We start from the raw sequence: 23,173 nt of genomic DNA, 5'->3' as shown, positions 1-23,173 counted from the left end.
TGTGGGCTGCAGCCTGTAGCTGTAGGCTTTATCTGTGCTGGGTATCAAAATATGGGGGATCCTATGTAATTTTTTTTATTTATTTATTTTTTACTGTACAATAGACTCACGGACTCCAGTGTGGGGAGGGGGGAAGCAGTGAATATGCATAAGGCTAATGAACGGCACCGGAAGTAGGAGGGGCCGCGGGAGCAGGTACGGATGATCCTAGAATGTATGATCTTCTTCCAGGTTAGTGGGCGTGACCAGCTGGGTTAGTGGGTGTGACCAGCTAGGTTAGTGAGCTTGGCGATGTTTTCTCCCTACGACTACAATCATGCTTCGCCCTCCTGCCCCCCCATGTGATATTGGACTGTTGAATGACATCATACCTGGAAGGAGCCCATACACTCTAGCATCTACCGGAGACTGGTAAGTATAGCATGCTTGCTTTACATTTTTTTTTTCTTTCTTTCTACCTTTTTTTTTTTTTGCTACCAGAGTGCCGGATCCAGATAAACGCTGGCCTGGCCCAGCACTCGAGTACTCCTGAACCCTTGCAGGTCTTGACATAAAAAAACGCTGTAAAAACGCCACAAAAAATGCCACAAAAACCGCACCAAAACCGCAGATGACTCCCAGGAGACATCCTGCCGCAAGGTCAGGTTTTGGTCAAGAAAAAACGCTGCAAAAACGTCCTGTGTGAATATAGACATACATGGTTTTCTAAATATCTTAAAAGGCAACTGGATGAACTCAATTGAAGTGAATTCAAGGATAATGATCAAAATCCCCAAGAGCATAAAAAAAAACTAAAGTAAGAAAAAAATAAAAATTGGAATCATCCCCACTTCCCCATTACAAATAAAAAGATGAAAGAAATCAATAGTTGTCATTGTCACCTTTGTAAATGTCTAGCCTATCCAAATATAAAATTAACCAAAAAGGAATTAAAACATCATGGGTACCCTAAAATTATATCTATAAAATTTACTGGCAGCCAGACTGGCTTGCAAAGTCTCCTTAAGGAGAATAGTGTTCCCCCGTGGTCCCCACAAAGCTTCTCAGAGCCCCACAAAGCCAGATCAGACACCCCATACTTTGCACTGACGAGGGGCAAGCACCCCGAAACACCGTGTCTGCAAATTGGGATTCTGATCTGGCTTATATATCCTAGGTCATATGCAAAGGATTGTTAAAAATCCACATTTGACTTTTAGGATCGCTACTTCCAATAGGTGGCGCTGCGCTAGAGTTTGTCTCTTTGCTGGAGAGACAATTTATCTATAAAAACAAACTTACAAATTTACTTTATTCTTAAATTCTCTTGGAGAACTTGAAACTTATTCTTGAATCCACTTCACTTGACTTCATTAATGGAGAGAACAGGTTGGGCAGCCTAGCATTGTACTACTAACCTCTTGCCACTGGAAGACCTTTACAAATGTGGCGATACCAAAATATGTTTATTTTAATTTTTTTTTTATTTGAAAGAAGATGGGAGTTGTTCAAATTTTATATTATACATATATATTTCAGGACTGTGGAGTCGGAGTCGTGGAGTCGGAGCTCATTTTGGTGGCGTCGGTATAAAATGCACAGACTCCGACTCCTAAAATATATAATAAATTGGGGACAGTAGTGCAATGCAGAATGTGCTGAATATTTTTTCATAGGAATTTGGGAAAGTTATCAAATGTCCTATAAATGGCTGTTCTATTCTTGATCTAAGGCTACATTTTGCTGCATTTTTTAGGATACGTTTGTCAGCTGCAAAAGCAGATCAGCTTTTTAAAAAACGCATCACCTGAAAGGTTTTTGAGCGCATAGATAATGCTTTCAAATGCAAAAGCAGATTAGAAAACTGCCACAAACTGACATGCTCATTCTTTGTGAGGATCTGTTTTTGAGCACAAAAACAGGATTCTCACAAAACGCTGTGTCTGAATGTCCTATCTTGAAACCCATTGCCTTTGCTGGGATGCCCAGAGTCACTGCATTTCACTGATTTATTTTGCCATCAATGTTCGATATGCTTGTGACGAGAAAGAAATTATTAGCAAGACACTGGCAGTAAAAGATATAAAGCTCATCACACCAGCCAGTTTCTCCAGGCCTTAGTGGAAAAGGTTCTGCAATATTACAAACTCAAAAAGAACAGGTGCTGTCTATTGTAAGGACAATGCTTCAAACATGATAAGTACAATTACACTGATGAATGAGAGTAATGAAAAACATCTAGAAGAAAATTTAGGATTCAGTATGTGTGAGATGGAGCCACAGTGCTGTTCATGTAACTGAGGAGCAAACAGATATTACAGCAGAAAAACAGCAAAATGATACTTTAGGATTAGGTGATCTTGTTGAAGCTGCTTCAAAACACTTTCATATTCATCACATGCACTGTGTTGTGCACTTGCTGCAGCGGCAGTAAGAGAGTCTGCAAGAGGGACCCCGATTTCACACATCCGGCTTTTGCCGGTTTGGCGGATGCGCCGCACTCTAGTACAGTGTATACAGTACTGTGGCAGCGCGACAAACGGCGGTCACATGCTGTCATGTGACCCGGAAGTTGCGGGGCTGCCACTGTACTGTATCGTACTGTACTGGCGTGCGCAGCATCCGTGAAACCGGCGAAAAGCCGGATGTGTGAAACTGGGCAGACATGCTGGAAATCTGATTGGAAAAGTGAGGAAATTGGCTATTGCCCCAGAACCCCTAAAATTGATTCCATCTTGAAGAGACGTGCTGGGAAAGGGGCAATTGTTGATCAAGCCACTCGGTGAGGCAGCACTTATTTAATGACTGAGCGATTGCTTGAACTAAAATAATTTCTTATAGATATGGTGAACCCTCAAGTAAACTTCAATGAAGGTCAATGGACACAGGTGGCTGAATTGAAGGAATTGCTTAATCACCCATTTACCGTGACTAAAAAATTACAAGCTGAGGATTTAACTCCTGGCATTTTTATAAGGGAGTGGAAGAATGTGCTATTTTGCCTGTCCCAAAGAGGAGGTTTAATCGCAGATGGCATTTCTGCTTCAATAAAACGGAGAGAGACACAGCTATTGCAAAATAAAATTCTTCTGGCAGCTCTTTATGTGAACCCAAGTCATCGTATACTGCTTGATGATTAACAGCTTACTAAAGGAAAAGAAGCTCTGACTGAGGTAGCAGTTAGGATGAGCGGCTACAGGACTGCCAGGCGGAAGAGGACTTGGGGCCTGGCAGTGCTACTGCTGCCATATCTTCATCCTTTTTTGGTGGATTTCCTGATGATGGAGAAGGGTTTTCTCTGAAATGCGAAGAATAAACCACCCTGCATTGCTCTTATTTGGAATTAACTCTTTATTGACACAGCAGCGCGGACATTTTTCCACTTTTTATCCTTGTTTTTTCTTGCTTCTGCTTTTGGCACGTGGAGTCTGCAGCAGCTGATACATGCTTTAATACTGGTTGTGTGTCACACAACCATCTCAGGTGAGTGGTTTTTATTAACCCTTACTGTTGTTATCCTGGCAAGACCCTATATGTGCTTTTTATATCCACAGTTTTTTTTACTAATATCTTCATCCTCATCAGATGAGGAGTTTAACTTAGACAAGTATTTGGATGACATGGGCAGGCAAGCGTTGCCACAAGGAAAAAGATTCCACTCCGTCTCCTATAGCAAGCAGATTGACCAGATTTCAGTAAAATATTTCACTTGCTCTTAAAGAAATAGAAAAATTCAATCATTCATCAAAACTGACTGCATGAGGCAATTCCTTTATACCCGGAAATTGTTAGAGATGTTGCCCATGTGGTTACGGCTTTGCCTCCAACCCAAGTTACTGTAGAGAGGTTGTTCTCTAGCCTTAAAATTATTAGGTCAGATTTGAGGTCATCTGCGAAGGAGGATCTGATGGAAGCAATTCTATTTCCTAGAACAAATTCATAGACTGCACAAATGTTGTTTAGTATGCTTTTGTTGAAAACTGTTTTTTTGCCACTTACATAGTGTATTACATAGTGCTATATATAACACTATGTAATACACTATGTAAGTGGCAAAAAACAGTTTTCAACAAAAACATACTAAATAATAACATTTAGTATATTGCTTATATTTAAGTGAAAAAATTATTGTAGTGCAATGTGAACACCAGACATGTAATCATTTTTATGATACAATAATCAAGATATTTAGATAGAACATAAAATATATTTATTGGAATACAACTTTAGAACACAAAAAAACTGTAATAAATTGTAAATATGTAATACAATATGTATATATATATATATATATATATATATATTATATATATATATATATACATATACATATACATATACACACACACACATACACACACACATACATACACACACACACACACACAATTTACTATATATTACATAGTGTATTACATATTTACAATGTATTACAGTTTGTGTTCTAAAGTTGTATTCCAATAAATATATTTTATGTTCTATCTATATATCTTGATTATTGTATCATAAAAATGATTAAATGTCTGATGTTCACATTGTACTACAATAATTTTTTCACATAAGCAATATATGTGGGAGTCGGAGTCATGGAGTTGGGGTCGGTGCAAGGGAAATTGAGGAGTCGGAGTCTGAGTCTGAGTCAAAGGTTTGGCTTACCGACTCCACAGCCCATTATATTTCACCATTTATGTGCCTGGACAAAGTGTCAGAGGACAGTACAGAGAGTGCTGACTGTAGCCATTCCATATGCGCTGAAAGGCTAAAAGCTGGTGGCTCCCAGGAGGAAATAAGATAATTTTCTCCCAGTAGCTGAATTTTCAGTAATGTAGGATGCATTATAACACTCCATAATTCCTTAGTGACCAAGCCAATGTTGAGGTTAATGATCAAGTCAAATTTTTGACATCTGACTAGTGTCACTATGTGGTAATAACTCTGTAATGCTTCAATGCATCCCAGTGATTCTGAGATTGCTTTTCCAGATACCATGTACTTTATGTTCGTGGCTAATTTAGGTCAATATGTTTTGCGTTTATTTGTGAACACATCAGAATTTCAGTGAAAATTTTGAAATATTCACAATTTTTAAACTTTACATTTTTATATCCTTAAACCAGTCACACGGTACAAAATAATTCATAAACAACATTTCCCATATGTTTACTTTATGCATCATTTTCAAACATTATTTTATTTTGCTAGGATATCAAAAGGGTTAAAAGTTTAGCAGCAATTTTTCAAGAAATTTAAAAAACCTGTTTCTATATGGACCTATTCAGTTTTCAATAAACTTTGAGGGATCTATAGATTAGTTTAGTTTAGTTTAGATTAATAATAATATACGGCCTTCATATCGATTTTGAGCCATGGTGACTTGATGGATGAACAGTCTGTAGGAAGATCAATCTTGTGTAAGCCTAGATAGGACCACGAGGGTCTTCTCCATCGTTATTTTGATAGTATGAAGCCATCAGGTTGATGGTTTTCCTCTTTACTTTGTTCAGGCTCTTCTTCCAACCATGAAGTCCATCTCCACTGATTGCTCTCTTATGATATAGACAAAGTAGGCAAGCTATAGCTTGGTGATCCTTGCTTCGAGTGACATGCCTGGCTTGATTTATTCCAAAATTGATTTGTTTGTTCGTTCTTCTTGCCATCCATGGTATTGAGAACATCCTCCTCCAGCACCACATTTTAAAGGTGTTGATCCTTTTTATGTTTTGTTCCTTTATTGTCCAAATTTTGCATCCATATATTACCACAGAAGAGACCAGACTATGTTCAAGCCGTGTCTTCGTCACCAGTGAAATTTTTCTCGATTTCAAGACCTTGGCCAGTGACTTCATTGTTGATTTGCACACAGCTGTTCTCCTATTGACTTCTGATGTTGTTGCTGCATTGTGAGTGATCATTGATCTGAGTAGGTTGAAGTCCTTTAAAACTTCCAGTTGTCGCCATCTATCTCAAATGTGTCCCGGTCGTACCTGGCTGAAGTAAATATCTTTGTCTTTTTTGTATTGAGTAACACTCATGTTCGCGTTTTCCATCGTGACACTGTGTAATAAGACAGTCATTCTATTTACGTTTGTTGCTATCCATGCAGTGTCGACTGCATATTTAAGATTGTTGATGATCATACATCTATACACCCTCGCTCTGCTTTGAACCATGCCATGTCACCTTGTTCCATTCGTACTATTGCTGCTTGGTCGATGTAAATGGTCGTAATGAGGCTGATCGGATACTTAAGCACACCCATATCCTTCATGGTATTCAAAATTTTCTGTTGATCAACACAGTCAAAGGCTTTTCTGTAATCGATGAAGCAAAAACAGAGCTCATTGTTGTATTCTTTGGCCTTTTCCATCATTCATCTAATGTTAGCAATTATATTTCTTGTTCTTCTCCCTTTTCTAAATCTGGCTGCAGTCGTTTTTGTAGGATCTTCAGTAGTATTTTGCTTGCATAAAGTATGAGCACAATAGTCCAATAGTTTCCATAGTTGGTAGCATCTCTCTTCTTCGAAATAGGAATAAACATTGATCTTGTGCAGTCCTTGTGCCATTTACCAGCTGTGCATATCTGTTGACACATGCATGTGATGACATCAATTGCTGCTTCAGAAGCCTTTATTAGCTCTATTGATATATGGTCACATCCTGCTACTTTGTTTTTTTGACATCTTTAAAGATGTTTGGTTCACTATCATTTCCAGTCACAGTTTCTTTCCATATAAGTGGCTCATTCTTGTATAGATGCTCCATGTATTCTAACCCTCTTTCCTTAATCTGTTTGGGCTCAATTACTTTGTTCTCGTTGGCATTTTTTTTAATATACTCAATGTTGATTGAAAGTTTCATTGTATCTTTTTGATCTTTTGATATGCCTTCCTGGTTTTGCCCTTCAGATGTTTATTTTCTATCTATGTACATATCTTTTAGTAATAAAGTTCTTTGTTTGCTCGAATGACTCTCTTAAGATTTTTACTGACGTGGTCTGTGTACTGCTTGCTACTTTTTGCCATTAGTCTTTTTTCGATGAACTTTAGGGACTCTTGTTAACCAAGGCTGCGGGAGTCTTTTCTGCCTCTTTTTATTATTTTACTGTCTTCTTTAGAGATAATATTCTTTGTATGTGTCCATAATTCCTCAGGATTTCTTTTATCAGTGTCCAGTGATATAAACTGGTTGTGTAGATGGTTCCAAAAAAACTTCAGGTATGTTGGTCAAATCAAAGTTGGAAACGATATGTTGTCTAGTTTACTTGTGCAACTTGACTTTAATGTTTGCTGTCAAAAGTTCATGATCAGTTCCACAGTCAGCTTTTTGTTTTCAAGGTAATGATCGAAGACCTCCATCTTTGGCAGACACATATGTAGTCAATCTGATACTTATATGCCTCATTCGGTGATATCCATGTGTAGAGTCTCAAATTGTGATTTTGGAAGAAGGTGTTCATGAAAGACAGGTGATTTGACATACAAATGTCAATAAATATTCCTCCAACCTCATTTCATTCCAAAGGTTCCAACAACGGTTCCAAATTTACCATGATTTACTTGGGCATTCAAGTCTACCATGATAATGAGTAAAGCCTGCTTTACATGTTACGATTCTGCATACGATATCGTATGCGATCGTAACCGCCCCCATCGTATGTGCGGCACGTTCAATTTGTTGAATGTGCCGCACATACGAGTAACCCCCGTCACACGTACTTACCCGTCCATACGACCTCGATGTGGGCGGCGAATGTCCACTTCCTGGAGTGGGAGGGACGTTCGGCGTCACAGTGACGTCACGCAGCATCCGGCCAATAGAAGCGGTGGGGCGGAGCTGAGCGGGATGTAAACATCCCGCCCACCTCCTTCCTTACGCATTACCGGCCGGGACACTGCGATGTGTGCTACCCCGGGTACAATGAACAATCTGACGTTCAATTCATGAGGAATGAACGACGTGCGTGCGATGAACGTTTTACCGTTCAATCACAATCGCACGTAGCTGTTGCACACTGCAATGTACCTTACGATGCCGGATGTGCGTCACTTACGACATGACCCCGCCAACACATTGTAAGATACCTTGCGGCGTGTAAAGCGGGCTTAAGTCTTGTTGATTTCTTCTTAAACTCCTCAGCATCTGTTGTTGATGAGAAGACTTGTATAACTCTGACATGGATTGACGCATGACTGCATTGTACTTAAGGATAGTGCTGGGCAATTACTCACCTTTATACTCACCTGTCCATGCCGCTGCTGTCCGTGGTGTTGATGTCTCCAGTGCTGCGGTCACACTTTCTTCCGGGTCCGCAGTGCAGTGAATATGCAATGAGTATAATGAACGGGCCCTGAAACAGGATACAGCAGCACCAAAGACAGCATCGCTGGAGACAGGTGAGTATAGAAAAGCACTTTACTTCACAGACAGGTGTTTTCTTTCGTATGTGTCACACGGATCACACCACTGTGTGGTCCGTGTGACATCAGTGGTGCCAGAGAAAAACGGACTTGTCTCCATCCAGAACACACGAACATGTGTGTGCGCCACACAGACACACTGTCAGTGAGAAATCACTGATGTGTACGCAGACCTATTGATTTTAATGGGTCAGGATATGTCAGTGATTGCAGTACATATAAAAATGGCGACATAAGTACCGGAATCGGTACATGTGAAGGGGGCCTTAAGGTCCAGTCACACTAAGCAACTTACCAGCGATCCCAACAACGATAGGGATCGCTGGTAAGTTGCTAGGAGGTTGCTGGTGAGATGTCACACTGCGACACTCCAGCGATCCCACCAGCAACCTGACCTGGCAGGGATCGCTGGAGCGTCGCTACACGAGTTGCTGGTGAGCTCACCAGCAACCAGCCCCCAGCGCCGCGTGGAAGATGCTGCGCTTGGTAACTAAGGTAAATATCGGGTAACCAACCCGATATTTACCTTGGTTACCAGCGCACGGAGCTACACGTGCAGAGAGCAGGGAGCAGTGCACACTGAGCGCTGGCTCCCTGCTCTCCTAGTTACAGCACACATCGGGTTAATTACCCGATGTGTGCTGCAGCTACATGTGCACAGAGCAGGGAGCAGCGCACACCGCTTAGCGCTGGCTCCTTGCTCTCCTAGTTACAGCACACATCGGGTTAATTAACCCGATGTGTCCTGCAGCTACATGTGCACAGAGCAGGAGCCGGCACTGACAGTGAGAGCGGCGGAGGCTGGTAACGAAGGTAAATATCGGGTAACCAAGGACAGGGCTTCTTGGTTACCCGATGTTTACTGTGGTTACCAGCCTCCGCAGAAGCCGGCTCCTGCTGCCTGCACATTTAGTTGTTGCTGTCTCGCTGTCACACACAGCGATCTGTGCTTCACAGCGGGACAGCAACAACTAAAAAAATCGCCCAGGACATTCAGCAACAACCAACGACCTCACAGCAGGGGCCAGGTTGTTGCTGGATGTCACACACAGCAACATCACTAGCAACATCGCTGCTACGTCACAAAAGTTGTTCGTTAGCAGCGGTGTTGCTAGCGATGTTGCTTAGTGTGACGGGGCCTTTAGGGTAAAGACTACTACACCACCAGTGAAAAAAAAAAAACAACCAAAAAACATCAGATTACAGCTTGAGTATAACCAAGGCAAATGAGCATTAATTATGTGTGGTCTGAAGGGTCGCCTTCACTGAATTGTGCTGCTTGGTATCGCAGACATGCCTCAAACAGTAAAAATAAAACAAAACAGCATACCGCAAGACTTTATTCTGTTATTAGATTACAGAAAGTTAGTTATGGATATGGAAGTTAAAGAGGACCTGTCACCAGGGCAAAAGTGGCCTGATCTTGCGCCCCTTTATGCCTGCTGCACCCGTGATTTTTCAGGTTCTAGAGATATAGGGCCTTTTTATTATTTTCCAATTTGTTGCTCACAGGGTAGTAATGCAGAGCAGCCTAAAGACTCGCCCCTCAGAGAATGAACTCTCCATCAAAAGGTAACGATAGGGATAGGGCGGAGGCTGGTAACAAAGGTAAATATCGGGTAACCAAGGACAGGGCTTCTTGGTTCCCCGATGTTTACATTGGATACCAGCCTCCGCAGAAGCCGGCTCCTGCTGCCTGCACATTTAGTTGTTGCTCTCTCGCTGTCACACACAGCGATCTGTGCTTCACAGCGGGACAGCAACAACTAAAAAATGGCCCAGGACATTCAGAAACAACCAACGACCTCACAGCAGGGGCCAGGTTGTTGCTGGATGTCACACACAGCAACATCGCTAGCAACGTCACAAAAGTTGTTCGTTAGCAGCGATGTTGCTAGCGATGTTGCTTAGTGTGACGGGGCCTTTAGACACAATCAGAGTGCAGTTTTCATTTGAAAGTGACATTTTGTGTTGATTTGGAGAAACTACTTGTTAGATTATGAAAATTTACAAATCAAAGTGTAACCAAACAAACAATCTTTATTGATTATACACAAATATAGATTAAAAAAAACCCAATGATTAAAACAGGACAATATGAGACAAGACTAAACGTCTGACTATCCAATACAATATCCTGATGCATAAGACAATAGAGCCAGACTTTTAATATACCTACCTAATAATAATCAAATGGCAAATAGTCAGGAAATGTTAAAGGGTTGGTTTACTATCCCGACAACCCCCTCTCAATCCCTTTGTTTCCTCTAAGTAAAATATTAACACCTATACTTACCTCCAATGAGTCATTGTGTGACATTGATATGTCATGCAATCTCTACAGCCAATCAGCGCTGGCTTCTCTAGCTCTTCCTACTGTCATGGTTCTCTGCCATAGGAGTTTAGTGACCGCTTTTGGCTCTGAGTCTCACTTTCCCCACTTTCACTCTACTATTTAAACGGGTTTTCCTTTCCTTTGGTAGTTGTAGGGTTAATGGCAGTATTACTTGTCAGCAAGCAGGTCGATTACCATCCCAGGTGTTTCTGGTTTGGGACCACTCACAGTGCGTTTTGTATACCCTCTTATACCAGCAGAGGGTGCTGGGTATTCTTGATTAATTTGGATGCTGGTCTTGGAGGAAGAAGAAGCTGCTGTTACCCTCTGCTGTAGTTGCTGTGGTAGCTGCAGTCTTAGTTATGACTGTTGTAGTATTTTCCACCTGTCTGTCTTCCTTCCCCGGTGTGTTGTTCTAGTGCAGCACTGGGGCAAATGTGCTTCACCTGCCCACTCTATAGCCAGGGACTATTGTAGGGTCATCTCAGGGTTTCAGGTTCCGGCTCAGTGACGGGTGAAGAACCTGTATAGGGACTGGCTAGGAGTGCAGGATACAGCGGGAGGTGGGTGGAGGAGGTGTCCATCTTCCCTCTCACTAGTGCAAGGGCCCAGCATTGTTAAAGTGTCCCCGATGAACCCCTTGTTTTGCCGTGGTGTTTTCTCTGTTTAAGTTGTTTGTTTGGCCTCACGCCGAACTCTCCCCCAGTCCATGCGTGACACCTTCGGACTTAATTGACATCCAAAGATAGTGAGAAAGCAGCCACAGCTGTCGCTACCTTTGAATGTCTGAATTGTCTGAAGAAGAGTAGAGTGAAGCCAGCTGATTGGCTGCAAGGATCTTGTGACATGACAATGATCCCCAGGACACTCAGTATTGACACTGCTGGAACGGCGTCGGCACTGGAGGTGAGTATAAGTGTTAGGATACTCTTACACTGGCGTGTAAAAATCTGGTCTGATTCCGCTTCTAAAAAATTGGAAGACTAATATCGAAGGCACCTCTAGAAACGCTGGAAGTCCTGTCCAAAGATCTTAACCTACAGGACTGGACAAGAAAAGGTGCCACTTCGATTTATGATATCAGAATGGGAATGTCATGCTGATGTTCGAACAAGTACAGCAAAAAATTAAACTCCTCCCTGTGGCATTTTACAACTACCTTCGAGTCAGACACACAATAGACTCTGTTTTCGAGGCCCCTATTAAAATAAATAATTAATTAATTAACTCACATTCTATCTATTCAGTTCTAACACTCCCTCCGCAGGACTGAAGCCGATTTATTCACTACTAGGATCCAAAAATAGGTTTGTCAAAACCACACCATTTTTATCCTGGGAGAGAGAACTGAATAGGTCTTTCTCCACTTCTGAGTGGAAAAAATCATTATCCTTTGCTACTCAAACGTTCAGCTGTGCATCATTTATTGAATCTCACATGAAAATGATTCTGAGGTGGTATTATACCCCATTTAGACTTAGCTATATGTTCCCCCAGACCCCTCCTCTCTTTTGGGCAACTGTAGCTCAAAAGGCTCTCTTATCCACATCCTGTGGGAATGCCCCAAAATCTTATCTGTGTGGTCCCAAACCTTCCAATTAATCTCCTCAGTGGTCAACACAACAATTCACCCCTCCCCAGAACTGGCATTACTCATGCTAACTGACAGAAGATTCCGGCCCGAGGTAGTGTGGTGTCTGCACATATTTTACTGGCCACTAGAATAGCCATTAGAAGGAACTGGAAAACCCCAAGTCTCCCCTCTAATGCAGACATAATTTTCACTATCAATAAAACTTGCACTTTCGAAAAAATGTTAGTCCATAAAAATAGTAATTTACAGAGGTTTAGGAAAGAGTGGCAAGTGTGGATAAACTTGCCATTGAATTTGATCCCTGTTTGATTGATATGTCCAAGCTAATTGCACTAACCTCGAGTATTTGTTTTTGTTGGTGTTTAATTTTCGTGTTATCATCCATACTGACTGATGTATTATTGCACAAACAGTAAGCAATGAGTTTTCAAGATGTATGCTGAATACATTCATGTTTCAATGAAAATCAATAAAAAATAATTGGTTCAAAAATTGGAAGACTGAAATCTGTATGGGTAACCTTATGTCATACGAGTGCTATGTGAGAGAGCGAGAGTGTTCTTGCTTAGCATTTGTATGACATGTGTATGCCATGCGGTTTTTTTTTCTCAGTGACTATTATTCTACAATCATTTACAGGACCATTTACAGTGTTCTATGCTACAGAATGGTAATGCATCTGTAAAAAACAGATATCACACGGATGCCACACAGACATACGTGTAGTATCTGATTTTTTTCTAGCACCCATTGACTTGCATTGACGAGTCATGTCCAATAGACAAGTGCAATGGCAGCATACTGCATTTTTTTCATTCAGTCCAATTTAACCTGAGGAAAAACTGGCAGATCTGGTCTGCCTCATTGACTAACATTGGTCCTTGTACTGCACATCCGCCTCGTATTTGAAGAGGCCGCTATCAGTTGATGGGCAGCTCTGGAACTGAGCATTTCTGGCTGCCTGCTGTCGTCGCTGGCACCAAGAACAGCTGATCAGCAGGGGTGCAGGGTGTTGGGCCCTGGTCGATCAGACATTGATGACCTATCCTAAGGATAGGCCATCAATCTAAAAGTAGAGAACAACACCTTTAATTTAAAGGTTTCAGCAACGTAATAAAACGAAGCCAGTTATGCAGATGTCAAGTAATAAAATAAAACACTCACTTTCCTCTCAGAAGTATACTTAAACGGTCATCAACAGAAGTCTTGTCTTCTACTGCATATGTTTGCCCCTTTTGCAAAGCTTGAATGTTACAAAATTGTCCAGTGAGTCTCTTAAATAGCTCTGGGGGCACATGAAGAGGTTCGAACATTTTATGGTAGATACCTTTTAGCTCTTTTTCTATTTTTATCTAGAATGCAAAGGAAAAGCAGAAATCAGTTAAATAAAATAAAAATCATCAACTTCTATGGTCCTCATATATGCAATATTCAGACGCATGACTATTCACATGCCTGTTATTCAAAAGGGTTAGAATGCTGGTCAGCACAATAGTTCTTGTCTCCGTTTGCCTCAATTTCTTGCCTAGACTGCATACCTGTATTGGCTGTTAAACAATATATACATATACAGTGCCTTGCGAAAGTATTCAACCCCCTTGAATTTTTCAACCTTTTCCCACATTTCAGGCTTCAAACATAAAGATAAAAATTTTAATGTTATGGTAAAGAATCAACAATAAGTGGGACACAATTGTGAAGTTGAACAAAATGTATTGCTTATTTTAAACTTTTTTAAAAAAATAAACTGAAAATTGGGGCGTGCAATATTATTTGGCCACTTTAAGTTAATACTTTGTAGTGCCACCTTTTTCTGCGATTACAGCTGCAGTCGCTTGGGGTATGTGTCTATCAGTTTTGCACAGTGAGAGACTGAAATTCTTGCCCATTCTTCCTTTGCAAACAGCTGGAGCTCAGTGAGGTTGGATGGAGAGCGTTTGTGAACAGCAGTTTTCAGCTCATTCTACAGATTCTCGATTGGATTCAGGTCTGGACTTTAACTTGGCCATTCTAACACCTGGATACGTTTATTTGTGAACCATTCCACTGTAGATTTTGCTTTATGTTTGGAATCATTGTCTTGTTGGAAGACAAATCTCCGTCCCAGTCTCAGGTCTTTTGCAGACTCCAACAGGTTTTCTTCAAGAATGGTCCTGTATTTGGCTCCATCCATCTTCCCATTAATTTTAACCATCTTCCCTGTCCCTGCTGAAGAAAAGCAGGCCAAAACCATGATGCTGCCACCACCATGTTTGACAGTGGGGATGGTGTGTTCAGGGTGATGAGCTGTGTTGCTTTTACACCAAACATATTGTTTGGCATTGTGCCCAAATAGTTCGATTTTGGTTTCATCTGACCAGAGCACTTTCTTCCACATGTTTGGTGTGTCTCCCAGGTGGCTTGTGGCAAACTTTAAACAACACTTTTTAAGGATATCTTTGAGAAATGGCTTTCTCCTTGCCACTGTTCCATAAAGGCCAGATTTGTGCAGTGTACGACTGATTGTTGTCTTATGGACAGACACTCCCACCTCAGCTGTAGATCTCTGCAGTTCATCCAGAGTGATCATGGGCCTTTTGGCTGCATCTCTGATCAGTCTTCTCCTTGTTTGAGATGAAAGTTTGGATGGACAGCCGGGTCTTGGTAGATTTGCAGTGGTACGATATTTTTAATATGATCACCTGCACATTGCTCCTTGGGATGTGTAAAGTTTTGGAAGTATTTTTGTAACCAAATCTGGCTTTAAACTTCTCCACAACAGTATCACGGACCTGCCTGTTGTGTTCCTTCGTCTTCATGATGCTATCTGCACTTTAAACTGAACACTAACACTATCACAGAGCAGGTGCATTTATTTGGAGACATGATTACACACAGGTGGCTTATATTTATAATCATCAGTCATTTAGGACAACATTGGATCATTCAGAGATCTTCAATGAACTTCTGGAGTGAGTTTGCTGCACTGAAAGTAAAGGGGACGAATAATATTGCATGCCCCACTTAAGTTATTTATTTTTTAAAAAAGTTTAAAATAAGCAATAAATTTCATTCAACTTCACATTTGCGCCCCACTTGTTGTTGATTCTTCACCATAACATTAAAATTTTTATCTTTATGTTTGAAGCCTGAAATGTGGGAAAAGGTTGAAAAATTCAAGGGGGCCGAATACATTCGCAAGGAACTATATATATATATATATATATATATATATATATATATATATATATATATATATATATATATACACACATACATACATACATACACACATATATATTATACATATATATATTATACATACAGTGGGTATGGAAAGTATTCAGGCCCCTTTAAATTTTTCACTCTGTTTCATTGCGGTCATTTGGTAAATTCAAAAAAGTTCATTTTTTTTCTCATTAATGTACTCTGCACCCCATCTTGACAGAAAAAAACAGAAATGTAGACATTTTTGCACATTTATTAAACAAGAAAAACTGAAATATCACATGGTCAAAAGTATTCAGACACTCATATTTAAGTCACAAACTGTCCATTTCCTTGTGATACTCCTTGAGATGGTTCTACTCCTTCATTGGAGTCCAGCTGTGTTTTATTAAACTGATAGGACTTGATTTGGAAAGGCACACACCTGTCTATATAAGACTTCCAGCTCACAATGCATGTCAGACCAAATGAGAATCATGAGGTCAAAGGAACTGCCCAAGGAGCACAGAAACAGAATTGTGGCAAGAATTTCTGCAGTACTCAAGGTTCCTAAGAGGACACTAGCCTCCATAATCCTTAAATGGAAGAGGTTTGGGACCACCAGAACTCTTCCTAGACCTAGCCGTCCAGATAAACTGAGCAATCGTGGGAAAAGAGCCTTGATGAGAGAGGTAAAGAAGAACCCCAAGATCACGGTGGCTGAGCTCCAGAAATGCAGTAGGGAGATGGGAGAAAGTTCCACAAAGTCAACTATCACTGCAGCGCTCCACCAGTCAGGCCTTTATGGCACAGTGGCCCGACAGAAGTCTCTCCTCAGTGCAAGACGTTTGAAAGCCTGCATAGAGTTTGCAAATAAACATATGAAGGACTCCCAGACTATGAGAAATAAGATTCTCTGATCTGATGACATGAAGATAGAACTTTTTGGTGATAATGCTAAGCGGTATGTGTGGAGAAAACCAGGCATTGCTCATCACGTACCCAATACAATCCCAACACTGAAACATGGTGGCAACATCATAATATGGGGGTGTTTTTTCAGCTGCAGGGACAGGACAACTAGTTGCAATTGAAGGAAAGATAAAGTGCTCTGGACCTCAGACTTGGTCGTAGGTTCACCTTCCAACAAGACAATGACCCTAAGCACACAGCTAAAATAACAAAGGAGTGGCTTCAGAACAACTCTGTGACCATTTTTGACTGGCCCAGCCAGAGCCCTGACCTAAACCCAATTGAGCATCTCTGTAGAGACGTGAAAATGGCTGTCCACCAATGTTCACCATCCAACTTGACGGAACTGGAGAGGATCTGTAAGGATCCCCAAATCCAGGTGTGAAAAATTAATACATTTGTTAGATGATTCACAAGAAGATTCATGACTGTACTAGCTCAAAAGGGTGCTTCTACTCAATACTGAGCAAAGGGTCTGAATACTAATGACCATGTGATATTTCAGTTTTTCTTGTTTAATAAATTTGCAAAAATGTCTACATTTCTGTTTTTTTCTGTCAAGATGGGGTACAGAGTACATTAATGAGAAAAAAAAATGAACTTTTTTGAATTTACCAAATGGCTGCAATGAAACAGAGTGAAAAATTTAAAAGGGGTCTGAATACTTTTAATACCCACTGTATACATTATAACCTACAATTCTGCACCATTTCTTGTCTTGAGTCTTTCATCATTAACAAGAATAATTTTAATATGGGTAAAGTAACTAAGGAACAAATAGGGCAAGGAACAAACTTGAAAACTCACTCCACTTCACATCACATCATCACTATCAAGTCAGTGACTCTTAATGGGACTGTAGCCACTTCTTCAGGAGAGGTTCCCTCCACACCTTGCGGATAGGTCAAACCCCTGGTTATGGCTTACACAGTGATACAAAATACCGCTGTGTAAAATTGGCCTAAAATAGCTCTGAAGTGGAGCACAGATTGAAATGTTGCTTATTACCCACCCACTGGGACTTTTTGTGATTCTCTTTTAACATGATGGGTTGACAGCAAGGACACTAAAGTGAAACTGTGTTACTTGTCTTTTGTAAAAAAAAAAAAAAAAAAAAAAAAAAAAAGCAGCATTAAATATTTATGCAATCTGCTGCATCTTACTGAAAAAATACATTTCACAGCAATACGAACGTCACATAGTAAGAAATGTCCAGTATTAAAAAAAACAACGTAGCTTTCACATTTTTTGTTAACACTCACTTCCAGACGATGGATATACACATATATCTGCTAACAATTTGCACTTTATTTTTCTTAGATATTATACTTTATCACTGAAGTGGGTACAGTAGTGGTACAGTAGTGCCTGCTATTTAGATTTACTTTATTCTCTCAAAAACTAGTGTACAGTGGAACCTTGGTAACTTGGTTTGAGAGCATTTTGCAAGACCAGCAAAGCTTTCTACAAATTTGTAACTTGGTTTAAGAGCAATGCTTTGCAAGAAGAGCAAATACTCACCGAGCACACGTCTGGTTCTGTCCTTTCACCATGCTCTGACCCGCTCTGGAGATAACTTTCTGTACATATGTACAGTATACAGTATACCATTGTATAATACAGTATATACTATATAGCATGTCTATCAATTTGTATTTGTGGATATAGTATTGTACTTTCTTATTGATAACCAGTACAGCACATTGCTTATACTGTACCTCTCGCACACCAACAATTTTATTGTAAGCTAAAGTGCAGTTTAATTTGTTTTTATGTTTTTTATTGTACTGTACAGTATTTTGTATTAGTGTACTGTAATAATTTTATATGAATACATTATATTATATTGTAATAAATTTGTATAAATACAACAAATATTTTTGGGTCATGGAACGAATTGTCTGCATTTCAATTATTTCCTATGGGAAAATTCGCTTTGATATAAGAGTAACTTGGTTTAAGAGCACAGTCCCAGAACGAATTATGCTCGTAATCCAAGGTTCCACTGTATTTCACAATGGTCAGTCCATTCTCCCAAGAATGTTTCACCACATATGTTGTTTTCGGTAAGGTGGCTGCAACCATTTTCTGCAATTAGACTAAAGAGCCATTTACATGCTGCGACATCGCTGACGATATATCATCGGGGTAACGGTGTTTGTGACGCACATCCGGCATAGTTAGCGACATTGCAGCGTGTTACAGGCTGGAGCGACCTTAAACGATCCCAAAAGAGACAAAAATCGTTGGTATATGAGAGGTCGTTCATTTACCAAAAATCGTTGTCTGGTAAGTAGCGATGTTGTTCATCATTCCTGCGGCAGCACACATCGCTATGTGTGACATCGTAGGAGCGACGAACATCTCCTTACCTCCGTCCACCGGCAATGAGGAAGGAAGAGGGTGGGCGGAATGTTCCGGCCGCTCATCTACGCCCCTCCTCTGCTATTAGACGGCTGCCGTGTGATGTTGCTGTGACGCCGCACGAACCACCCCCCTTAGAAAGGAGGCGGATCGCCGGCCAGAGCGACATCGCAGGGAAGGTAAGTCCGTGTGAAGGGTGTTAGTGATGTTGTGCGCCACGGGCAGAGATTTGCCCGTGACACACAACCGACAGGGGCAGGTACGCTCACTAGCAATATCGGTACCGATATCGCAGCGTGTAAAGTACCCTTTAGGGTATATTTACAAAGGCCCCCAATCACCGGAAGAAGAGCAAAACATTCTTTGTTGGGAGAAATTATTTTTGTGCTTGCTAAGAAAAATAACACTATTTGTAGAGAATGATCCTATGAACAATGGTTTTGTGCCCATATAAGTGTGATTGGCTTATCTAAACAGGTTATTAAATGACTGACAACTGGCTTATAGTTAACTATAGTGTAACGGACCGTTGTAAATGCACTCTAAAACCAAGGTTCACAAGGTATGGACATCAATGACATGCTGACTGCGAGTCTCGCAAACCAAACTTACAGCCTCATGTGCATCACGGGACACCTGTGATCAGTACAGACATTGTGGCCCACATACAGATCATGAAATACACCCATGTGAAACTGGTATAACACCTGTTAATGTATTAATTAATTGAGAATTGACAAAAATTGATCCATATTACTTACAGGTCTTTTCTTATACACCAGGTAAACAAAATGCATAAAATTGATACCCAGAAAAGTGGCATTCCATATCATTATGTCCAAAGCACAGCGGAAGAGAGTGGCCCAGATAATGAAGAAAGAACAACCTACAGAAAACAAAACAGAGGCTTTATTTCCATCTCATTTAGAATATATTAACTTGCCAGGAAATTCCTTTTTCGCCTATTTGTAGGGTGAATGAAAGATGTATTTCGGTTAAACAAAGCCTGTCACCAATCAACTTGGCATGTGAAAACTATCAGATCAGTGGGGTCCAATTCCTAGGATATGAAGACCTGGAGACCTGTATCCCCTGAACCCTCAATCAGGATAAGAGGACCTTGAGACCTGTGTCCCCTGAACCCTCAATCAGGATATGAGCACCTGAAATCTGTGTCGCCTGAACCCCCCCAATCAGCAGAAAGCAGTAAAGGTTAATTGCCCTTGTTTATCTTTATCAGTGCCACAGTTGGTAAAAAGAGAGGCAGGAAGAATGTGTGACTAGAACTGCACTCTCTAACTAGGGGAATACAGGAGACAAGTGACCTCCATTTTGCAGATCACTGAGGGCCTAGGTGGTTGAGCACATACTGAGTTAACTGCACTTTTATCTCCGTCAGTCTCACAGACAAAGAATAAAGTGGTCAAATAATTTCCGCACTGCTAGATTTAAACTGGATACTCAACGGCTTCTATTCTGGTTATTTTGGGTTCCCAGTTGTCATATCTCTTGCAATCTCATGTTTATTCTCTATCTTGGTGATAAATGTAGTTAGTGGGAAAACCCATTTAATTCTTAATCAAATGTATTTCATCACTAGATACAGGAGACAAATGAAAAGTTAAATTGAAAAATATTTTGTATTTACTGGATTTATTATTGATTACTGGATGAAGCCATTCTGACACTATCAAAGAATTTAGACTCAAGAACACAGCAGAGCTGGAAGCTGTCCCACCCACACCAGGCTCTCAATATAGATTGTGCATTGACTGTGAGGTGTCAATCACAGCAGGAACTTGTCAGTCTGACATGCAAGTGAGTGTCTAGTCCTGTAATGGTAACCACAGGGGAATAAACCCTTTAGTTTAAGTAAATAATTGCATACAGGCTGATAAGAGGAGTGCAGTTGTTTTTTGTTTTTTTTAACTCTTACAGCATGCTGTCCTCAGCTTACATAGCAAAAACCTGCTGACAGATTCCCTTTTTTCTTCTGTTAGACCCCTTTAAATACTTAGATTTTTACATGAAATTCTACTATCTTTAGGAATCCAGGACTACTATCTAAGAGCTTTATTTTACTCAGATATTTCTTTCACTCCACACACATCATTAAGTTGGGTTCAACTAAAATATCTGATGTTTATTAATAAAAAAAGTATAGATTTCTTTATTTAAATGGTTATTGTTGCATAAATAAAGTTATTTGCAAATTAAAGTAAATGTCATACTGTAAATAGCTAAACTGTAATATACAGAAAATGTTGTTTCCTCTTAAAAATCCCGCAAAATTACTTGTCGCTAGGTGTCTCCATTCCAGCCCAAACTACTTGCTGTCAGGAGAAATCCCTCGCTAGCAAGTGAGACACAGATACTGATTTCAAAACGTAGGGGCAGATCTTATTCCTTGTGCTCATCAATGCGACTTCTCTGTCATACTACAGTCAAAAGAGAGGGGTTGTGAATTCAGGGAAGAATTCATTTGGTAGATGATTTCCAAAGCCAGGAAATGGTGCAACCAGCGTTTGTAGTGCTGATATCTTTGCAGTTTGTGTACATGTTCACACAAATCGAGTGGATGACTAATGCGTGCAACTGTTCTAGGACATTTTAGGGGCTAAATAAAAAGTAGCAACATAAGTTGTTTATTTTTTTCCTTCTTTTATAAACAAAATAACAGGTTTTCCTTTAAACACATTTATTTTTGGCAAAAAAAGATATTTTGCAGTAGGATTTTCTTAAAAAGCTGCTTTGTTTGCCTTCTACATCTTTGCATCTCAGTACAAAGCCGACTGCAGAATGCCATTCCTAGTGAAATCTATCAGAGAGCTTATCTGACGGCAAAGTTGTTTGCCCTCATTTTTCCTTCCATGAATGATCTTCAAATCTGATTTGATCATAAATCCGCTGAGAACTTCCCTCAATGTCTTCTTTGATCTCCACATCTCAACAACTCGCAGCTATTGTTCTTGCTCATTTAAACTTCTCAATCCCATCTGTTTTCAACTCTACTGTTCATTTAATTTTTCTATTTTCCTTCTCATATCAGTGCATTTAGAAACACTGTGTAACTGGTCCATGATGCAATTAAAGTGAACCAATCACCAGGATTTTCATATATAACCTAAAGCCAGTGCTATACTAGCACTATCATGTTGATTCCTGTCAGGACCGGGAGGACTGGTAGACCCAGGAGGTGGATCCTCTGGACCGAGCACCCCACCGGGGGGCAGGGTACACGGCAGCCGGAGCACTGGCGTGGCCGGGACGGGAGCCGCGTCCCACAGGGGACGGGAAGACCAAAGTCACTGGTACAGGTGCCAGGTAGCAAAGACAAACAGTAGTCCAGGTAATGGGACACGGCACAAGAGGACCTGAGCACCTAGCTCATAAGACTAAGCTTCAGGACACGTTGATCAGGCCCCGCCCACATGGAAAGGCCAGTCTTATATACCCAGCACAGCCTCATGTCATTTCCTGCTGCAGGTGTGCTGGGCCTATAAGACCAGGAGAGTGGGCGCGGCCTGGTCCTATACAGAACCATGTGGCTAAGACTCAGAGTGCGACTCATAAGACCAGGAGCAGGACACAGGAGAGCACGAGCGGGAGCGGCAGCCATGACCGGTGGACACGTGGACTGGATCAGTGGTTAAGGAGCAGTGCAATGACGGTGAGGCCGGATCAGTGGGTACGGAGCGGTGCCGGGATGGTGCGACTGGATCAGCGGGTAAGGAGCGGTGCTGAGGCATCGGGAGCGTGACAATTCCATACATACCACTAGTGGTCAGCTAGGATGTATAGGTTTTGAAATCCAAGAAAGTAAAGTTTAGAAAATCATTTGCTTCTTGAGTGACAGCAGCTGAGGGTCAGATAATAGCTGATGGGGGTATTCATAGTTATCCCCTCCCCCGTTAGAATTAGCATTAGTATTATAAAATCAATTTACTTTTTCACTAGCAGGACCTGTGTGAGATCATTCACATGTGACCAGAAGGGGTGGGGCCTCAGACAACCAAAAATGTTGCTTCCTGGTATCAGCTTTGTTGACCCCGCCCCTTCTGGTCACATGGGTATGACCTTACACAGGTCCTGCTAGTGAAAAAGTAAATCGATTGCTAATTCTAACAGGGGGAGGGGATAACTATGAATACCCACCCCAGCTATTATCTGATCCTCAGCTGCTGTCACTCAAGAAACTGATGATTTTATAAACTTTACTTTCTTGGATTTCAAAACCTAAACATCCGAGCTGACCACTAAAGGTATGTATAGAATCAGCCTGATAGTGCCAGTATAGTACTGGCTTTAGGTTATATCCGAAAAT

General features: G+C 40.9%; 1 protein-coding gene across 3 annotated transcripts in view; it reads right to left on the bottom strand.

Moving 5' to 3' along the window:
- POPDC1 (popeye domain cAMP effector 1) overlaps nt 1–23,173 on the bottom strand; it is a 186,861-nt gene that overhangs the window by 97,357 nt on the left and 66,331 nt on the right. For all 3 annotated transcript variants that reach the window (XM_075340087.1, XM_075340086.1, XM_075340084.1), the window contains exons 3-4: nt 19,611–19,735; nt 13,492–13,679 (exon numbers count right to left, since the gene is read on the bottom strand). In XM_075340087.1, the coding sequence (XP_075196202.1) occupies nt 13,492–13,679; nt 19,611–19,735 (313 nt within the window). The remainder of the gene's footprint in view (nt 1–13,491; nt 13,680–19,610; nt 19,736–23,173) is intronic.

This window comes from Anomaloglossus baeobatrachus, chromosome 3 (genome assembly GCF_048569485.1).
Source record: "Anomaloglossus baeobatrachus isolate aAnoBae1 chromosome 3, aAnoBae1.hap1, whole genome shotgun sequence".
Lineage (NCBI taxonomy): Eukaryota > Metazoa > Chordata > Amphibia > Anura > Aromobatidae > Anomaloglossus > Anomaloglossus baeobatrachus.
This window is presented reverse-complemented; position numbering and strand designations above follow the sequence as displayed.